This window comes from Abramis brama, assembly GCF_963993115.1.
Source record: "Abramis brama genome assembly, chromosome: 7".
Classification (NCBI taxonomy): Eukaryota; Metazoa; Chordata; class Actinopteri; order Cypriniformes; family Leuciscidae; genus Abramis; species Abramis brama.
In genome coordinates, this window is record NC_139969.1 from 19,398,372 (window position 1) to 19,406,529 (window position 8,158).

The 8,158-nt window shown below is 39.0% G+C and overlaps 1 protein-coding gene across 1 annotated transcript; it reads left to right on the forward strand.

Moving 5' to 3' along the window:
• The first annotated feature begins 238 nt into the window (after positions 1–238).
• On the forward strand, positions 239–5,190 carry shhb (sonic hedgehog signaling molecule b). Its single transcript, XM_084120889.1, has 3 exons — positions 239–707; positions 2,316–2,577; positions 3,400–5,190. The coding sequence occupies exons 1-3, from the start codon at positions 399–401 to the stop codon at positions 4,077–4,079; spliced, it is 1,251 nt and encodes a 416-aa protein (XP_083977015.1). The 5' UTR covers positions 239–398; the 3' UTR covers positions 4,080–5,190.
• Positions 5,191–8,158: the final 2,968 nt, after the last annotated feature.

The following is an 8,158-nucleotide window of genomic DNA, read 5'->3' on the forward strand; positions in this document are numbered from 1 at the left end:
CATTAGAGTTTACCATGGCAACGTGAGAATACGTTTGTGTCATTTCAGCAGAAATGAGGGAGGTAAGGAGACAGTCTTTGCGCGGATGGCATCATAGTTGGACGGCACTCCGTCAAGTCAATAGACTCCCTCCCCCTGCCATAGATTTGCTCTGTAATTCATATGGGTAGACTGCCTCTACTCATAAGCGTCTGACCCTACCTCCCGTCAAACTAAGTCGCTCTTTCGTCTCCCACTTAGCAGTGACAGCCAACCTCCAATGTGCTCAGTCAGTGGCTATCGAGAGCGGTCGTTATTGCACCTGCTTCGGTAGTGGTCGTTGGGTAGCATCCATCCGGCACGCGCGAGAAGACCCTGAGTGACTAAACTTTAGAGATCCGAAGAGATCATTTAACGTCATGGACGTAAGGCTGCATCTGAAGCAAATCGCTTGTCTGTGTTTTATCAGCCTGCTTCTGACGCCTTTTGGATTAGCCTGTGGTCCTGGTAGAGGTTATGGAAACCGAAGACACCCAAAGAAATTAACCCCGTTGTCTTACAAGCAATTCATTCCCAACGTCGCCGAGAAAACGCTTGGGGCCAGCGGCAAATACGAAGGCAAAATCACAAAGGATTCAGAGAGATTTAATGAGCTGATTCCGAATTATAATCCCGATATCATCTTTAAAGACGAGGAAAACACAAACGCTGACAGACTGATGACCAAGGTATGGACTCATGCGTGCGTAATTACCCAAACGCACACTATCATAAATAATGGATCTCAATTTTTGGCTGTTAATTTTTTTTTGTTTTTTGAATTTCCGATATGGCTTTTTGGAGATTGTTAAAAAAACACATTGATGTTGCATTATGGGTTCTTTAGATCAGCAAATTGGTTTTTGTGTTCTTTAACGCACCAGAACAGAGCAGGGATGTTTTATTGCATAACTAGAGAATAAAAAGTTATTGGTGTAACTCTAATAAGTTCTTATATTGCATCAGGCTGTACAAATTTGTAACAGAACCTTTATTTAGGTTTCCAGGCACTTTGACAGCGCGCGGTAGAACTAAAACTTTAACTGTTGACAATCCGACACAGTAGTGTAGGCTATAACATTTTCACCAGGCAGCTGGGCTTAAGTGATATTCTCAATATGAACATTTACTTAAGACTTTACATGGAACGCGCGAGCTTTATGTTTTTTTTGTTTTTTACTTAAATATTCATATTAAATAAAAGTGACTATTCGTTGCCTTGGAAATTAGCATGATAGTCTATCTTTGACATTAGTGCAAAATAAGCACCGTTGGATAATTTAGTGTTAGTGGTCAAAAACATTTGCTGAGCATAAGTTTTTTTTTTTCTCATCAAGCAAGGCTTCTGACAGTTCATAACATAATTAAATACACGAAACACCCCGCCTCCATACATCGTAAGCATTGCGTAATATTTTTTTTCTCTGGTCTACCCGATCAATTAATTCGTTCCCTCAAGATCACTTCTGCGTGTCTGTTTATGAATAAATCTCATGACCTGCTTTTATTGTCTGCTTAATAGAAAATGTGGGTCAGACGTGATCTTTGTCACTGATGTTGCGCGTAGCATTGGATAATACCGGCTCCCGTGGCGAGCGCGTTTTGTTGCATTCCACTCAGCTGCTCGACTGCTTTCTCTGATTAAAATGTTTTAGGATAATTACTTGAAGCCAATTACAAAACGTTTTCTCTCACAATCTCCAGCATCAAAGTAAGCACATGTCCACAGTGCCATAGAAGATACTAGCATTTAATTTCAGCAGCATCAGCATTTAAGCGACTCATTGGTGGCAACGTCTCTGTAATTGATTACTGCTGCACATTCTGAGAGAAAGAACTTGAATTTTCAACTCCTCTCGGTTATCGATCGGTCGGTCTGGAGTCTGCGCTCTTGACCTATGGCAATAAACGATCTCTCCTTCGCACAAACTGATGATAACTGTGGCTGACTGGCAGTTATTTAAAATCAATCTAATTCTGAAATGATTACATCAATTGAGCAGTAATTCCTTTTCAGATGTATATTTAGCATTTTGCAATAACATTTGTTTTAAACACACAGAAACAACATAAAGGTCACTGTATAGGCTAGTCGTATGCATATAGCCTACGAAAAACAAAAAAACAAAAATGTTGGATACGTTGCAGTGATGACTTGGAGAGGAGGACCGAAAGACCCATTTGAGCATACTTTTTATTTATTCATATTTTTATCTCTAAACATTCAGTAAATCTTCTGACACTTTAAAAGGGTATGTATTGTGAGTATTGACAACCTTCCTCTCTCACTCATTCAGCGCTGTAAGGACAAGTTAAATTCGTTGGCGATATCCGTTATGAACCATTGGCCGGGCGTGAAACTTCGCGTCACTGAAGGCTGGGATGAGGATGGTCACCATTCCGAAGAATCCTTGCACTACGAGGGACGCGCAGTGGACATAACTACCTCAGACAGGGATAAAAGCAAGTATGGGATGCTATCTAGGCTTGCAGTGGAGGCAGGATTTGACTGGGTCTATTACGAATCTAAAGCCCACATACACTGCTCCGTCAAAGCAGGTGAGAGCAATGCCACCATAGGCCTATAGCTGACATTATACATGCAGCTTATGCTTTATAGATGCATCATTTAAATATCTCAGTCTATTTCTGTGCTAATGTGTATAATTTGAGAAACATATCCAAAAACTTCAGCAAATAGCCTGAAAAGATAGGTTTGAGGCATCATTTGGGGTTCTTCAGATTGCCACTTTGGAGAACCTCTTGGCACTCTGTTACCTCAAACAGCCTGTATAGGCTACTCAAGGAAATTAATATTTCCAAGTTATTTTGAGATCTTATATCAAAAAATTCCAAATGGTGCCATACATCTTTTCATTTTTACAGGGTAATAATTTGTGAATATGGAAAAAAAGATCTAATATTAAAACAATTATCGTTAACACATCAATAAATTAATTGTTTTCTAACCAAAAGCAGCTGAAATAAAATGACAAACCCTTACAAGAAGTGTTAAATGCTGCTAATTGTAAGCATTTAACTGCTTACAAGTTAAATGTAAGCATTTTAAACTGTTTACTGCGCGAACTGGCACGTTGGGATCTCTGCACCTGTGCAAACAGTTATACAAAACTAAAGGGATCAAGGAAAAGCAAAGTCTGTAGGCTCAATTTAAATGACAATGTCTGATCACTGTTGTGTTAATTCAGGAGCCAGAATCACAAGACAAGCGTTTCAACCCTTGCTTCTTTAGTCTACACGAGTTTGGATGCATTTCCATATCACCACCATATCAAAACCGTTTTCAGTGATTTTTTTCCTTTCTTTTTTTGAAGCTTTACAAATACATTCCTAAATTGTCTATTTTTACTTTTATCGCAGAAAATTCGGTCGCTGCTAAATCAGGGGGATGCTTTCCTGGATCGGGTACAGTGACACTTGCAGACGGGAGGAGGAAACATATCAGAGATCTTAAAGTGGGCGACCGGGTTTTAGCATCCGACGAGAGAGGAAATGTCTTATTTAGCGACTTCATAATGTTCATGGACCACGATCCGAAAACGAGAAGGCAATTCGTCGTCATCGAGACGTCAGAGCCTTTTTCAAAGCTCACCCTCACAGCCGCGCACCTAGTCTTCATCGGGAACGCTTCTGCTAGTTTGGGTGTAACAGCAACATTTGCCAGCAACGTGAAGCCTGGAGATAAGGTTTTGGTGTCGGATGGCACACGCAAGACCCTCAAGAGCGTTACCGTGAAGAGGATTTACAATGAAGAGCACGAGGGCTCTTACGCGCCAGTCACAGCTCACGGAACTATAATAGTGAATCAGGTGCTGGCTTCGTGCTACGCGGTTATTGAGAACCACACATGGGCACATTGGGCTTTTGTACCGGTCAGGTTAAGTCACAAGCTGATGACGTGGCTTTTTCCGGCTCGTGATTCAAACGTCACTTTTCAGGAGGACGGCATCCACTGGTACTCAAATATGCTGTTTCACATCGGATCGTGGCTGCTGGACAGAGACTCTTTCCATCCACTCGGGATTTCAGATTTAAGTTGAGACTGCAGCTATAGCTACAGTGTATCACTATGTGGACATCAGACTCAAATGTAGCCTATCTTTATTTTCTGTAAGAAAAGCCTTAAAGTGTTCACTCAATAATTTATTTGTATTGGATTATCTGTTTCTGAAAACGTAGGCTAAACGCCGATTCAAGCATGTGACCGTTTTTTGTGTGCATTTTGTGAAACATACAAGAGATTATAGGAAATAAGAGAAAGCATTGAAATTACAGGACTGTGCAGTGAGTGTGCGACCGACTGTTCTGTTATATTGGATAGGCTATGCATAGGATGGCGCTCAAAAATTATATTTTTATACACAGATTTGTATATTATTAGATTTTTGACGGATCTAAAAGTATTTACAGAATCATATTTCGTTATTTGAAATAGTGCAAAGTACGGAAGCGTGGTAAATTTATTTAAACAGTTGCGATGTATCAACGAACTGTTCATGTTATTATGCCGATTATGTCACGTGTCATTGTTTTGACCACTGTTCCACTAACAGTTTTTTTTTTTTGTTTAAATGTAAATTTCTTGACAAAAGTACTCAAAATAAATTCATGGTACGAAGTGTAAATTATTAAACGACCTTAAGGCCTTGACTTTTAATTTGGGGTTAAAATGTCTTTTTGCGCAAAAGTTATCTTACCATTAAATATTGTAAAGATATTTTAAACAACTAAAACTAAAAATGCTAATATTTGTGTTATTTTCTTGAAATAGCCTAGGCTAGGCCTACTATATTTAACAAAGTGAAAACGGAAACCGCTCGAGCAGCCTTCTGTTGCTATGGTTACCCCTGGGGGGAGCGCGATAAAGTCGCTGCCGACTACTTCGTGCACTTTGCTCTGACTAACTTGTAATCTAACTTTACTAAATCGCTTGAAAACGCTGTTTACTTGTATGTAAAAATAGGTCCCCTCCCTCCACCAACCTCTCCATAATTCGCTCCCGCGCAAACAATGGTAAAGGTATTTTTCACTTTTAAATGTTTTAGGAATTGAAAAGACAATTCAGAATTTCGATTAGACGTATGTTTTATTTTTCCACTGACTAATCTGTGTTTTTTGTTTTGTTTGAGGGGTTCAATAAACAAGCGCATTAAGTTCGGTTTGGGCTCATATTTTTGGAAAAGCAAAATCTCGAATAGGACTGCAAACCCGTAAATGCTGCAGTATAGGCTTATTTAAAAATACTAATTTCACAAATAGCCTTTTTGTTAGCATGAGCATCTGGCCTCGACCCTTAATCATCAATGTTTCAGCAAGACTTTCGACAACATTTAGGAAGTAGCCTATTAGGCCTATGTCTATTAATGTCTTAAGGTAAAAACCCAGATCAGCAATTTCAATTCCTTATAATTAGTGTAGTCATCATTCTGATAACCAATCATTTCTGTTGCACTATAACAGGAATTCGATATAGACTACCTACAAAATAGCCTATGCATTTTGCACATGATGCTTGTCATGTCCACCGTAAGAGTACGGTGTGCAAGGCGTATGTAGTGCGACATCTGCTGGGTCTTTACGGCTCTGACACACTGTGTGCTCCAGGTTTCCCTTTGACGACAGGCAACATCAGCGCATCTTTTCTCGAGCAACAGAGGAAGTTTATCCTTAGGTTTGAAATGTTTTGTGACATTGCATTTGAAGCTTTTTTAAATATTTAAAGTCACCACCCAACATTAAGTGGGCCTATATTAATAATAATACTCACTCTTAAAAAGAAAGGTTACAAAAGGGAGTTTTGTAGGGATGCCACAGAATAACCATTTTTGGTTTCCCAGAGAACCTTACAGTGAACAGTTTCCTTTGTGTAAAACATTTTAATAATCTAAAGAACCTCCACTAAAGACCCTTTTGTGGAAAGGTTCAGTGGATGTGCCGATAAATAACCATTATTTTTAAGAGTGTATACACTCCTTAGGGTTGGTCAAGTTTGCATATTGAATGAAAAAGCCAACAAGATAGATACATTAACTACTATGCAGATCTGTAGCTAAAAGAAAAAAGAAAAGAACACCTTGTGCATAACAAGAATAAAGCAGTTAGCCTAATTGAAATGTTAATCCCTATGTAACCTTTGACATGATTGTTAGTGCATTTCCATGGCAGTTAGCTTGACAGATGTTAGGGCAGCACCAAATATATGCCTTTAAAAAAAAAAAATCAATAACTTTGAAGGCTCCCTGGTATAGTAAAATCAAGCTCAACATGACCAACATATCCCTAAAAAGTCCTGAACAATCTTGGAAGAAATATCAAGAAGTCCGAGACTGTTTTAGGCCACAAAAAGGCTTAGTGAAGAAAAAAACACTACCGTTTCAACTGCACATATTGGTACATTTCTGATAACATGCAAGGCATTATGTAGACGGGAATGGAGATGATTCAAAGGCCATTCAACTCATTATACAAGAGCTTATGTAGAGATGTGGAAAGGCTCATTCACGTAAAGCTCTAAAATAATTGAAAGCAACGAAGCTCAACTTTGGCACAAGTTCAAGCAGTGACTAGCTCAATAACACTGCCCACCTGAGTCAGTTAATCCATCAGACTTCAATCAGACACCAGGCACAAAACCTGTGATGAATGATGCAGACAGGCTGGGAGATACACTGGTATGCTGATCTTTTTCCCTCAACATTTTAGTCAAACAACATCGGTGGTAGTGGTGGGGAGGGGGACTCAAATTGCTTAATGAGAAAAGTAAGTAACATTTAAAGAGTGTTGCGAGAAGGATTGAAATTCCACTCACATTCTGCTTTTGAGGAGGGAGCGGTGTTGACTCTGTGTGGTTGAGACTTGCTGGAAGACACAAAAGGAGCTGCGTGGAGACAGAGGGATGACCTTGGGCCCGGCCCAGGTACAAAAGCACTGCTAAAGGAACATTCCAGGGGACCAGGAAAACAAACTAGCCCCTAATCCTCCCTCTATCCCACAGTCTGCCGGATTAGAGCAGGGCCACTCTCTGCAAATGTTGACATTCCCTAAGACAAGACGTTAGAGTCTTGGAAAATATTTCAGAATGCAACATTTGTTGCGAGCGAAAGACGGAGCACAATAGATGAGGCGGTCTTGTTGTATCTAAGAAGCAGTGAACCACGTATTCTTTCAGTGGTCTGTGTGATTTCAGATGGAAGGTATTCGTTCGTTCATTCGTTCTTTTTTTGTGAAGTTAAATCAACAGCTCCATCGGTGTTTGAAAACATAACTGAATTTATTAAAAAACGAATTCTCAAAATGTCTAAGGAATAGGATTAAACAAGAATTTAGCCTCCAATTTTCAAACCACAATCACCTAAGAAATAAGTTATTGATACACAAACATAACCATTTAAAAATATAAACTAATTATTAACAGCCTGCTTGAATATATTTAGAGAAGTTTAATATCACATTTTAAACTGCTTAAAATATCTTCAAATGCTCTAAAAATGCAAAAATTAAAGCACAATTGATTAATGGACTGAAAAAAGATCAATTAATTTGGCCACTAGATGGTGCTAGACAGCTGCATGAGTCAAACCATGTGGCATAGGCAGGCTTTTATCAGAAAGATAAAAAACATATGATATTCAATTGTTGGGTCCTGATCATATAGAACTATTGTTTTTCAAATTGGTGGCTGATATTATATCACCACCACCATTGACATATTTCTTCAATCTTTCCTTAACAACCAAGGAAACTCCACGGATCTGGAAGTCTGCATTCCTTTGTTGAAAGGGGGCGACTCTACATACCTATTTCAAAGGACTTTGAATTTGTATTCTGTCAAAACTTTTGGAAACTTTCATTAGAGAACAACTGACACATTATCTACATAAACGTACATGTTCATAAACTTTTGTCTATCAACCAATCAGGATTTTGTAAAAAAACAAAACAAAAAAAAACACGGCTGTTCTAAAAGTTTTAAATGATCTTGTGGGGTCCAGATGAAAAACACCACTGTGCCTGTCTCAAATTCAGTGCTTTAGCTAATATTGTTGGGGGGAAATAGAAAACAGGCGTTTTGCCATTACTAGCAGTTTTCAACAGGCTATTCTCTCCATCATGATGCGCC

Coding starts and splice junctions, on each gene's coding strand:
- shhb (XM_084120889.1), top strand. CDS start 399: ATGGACGTAAGGCTGCATCTGAAGCAAATCGCTTGTCTGTGTTTTATC. Junction 708..2,315: donor CTGACAGACTGATGACCAAG/GTATGGACTCAT, acceptor TCACTCATTCAG/CGCTGTAAGGACAAGTTAAA. Junction 2,578..3,399: donor ACACTGCTCCGTCAAAGCAG/GTGAGAGCAATG, acceptor CTTTTATCGCAG/AAAATTCGGTCGCTGCTAAA.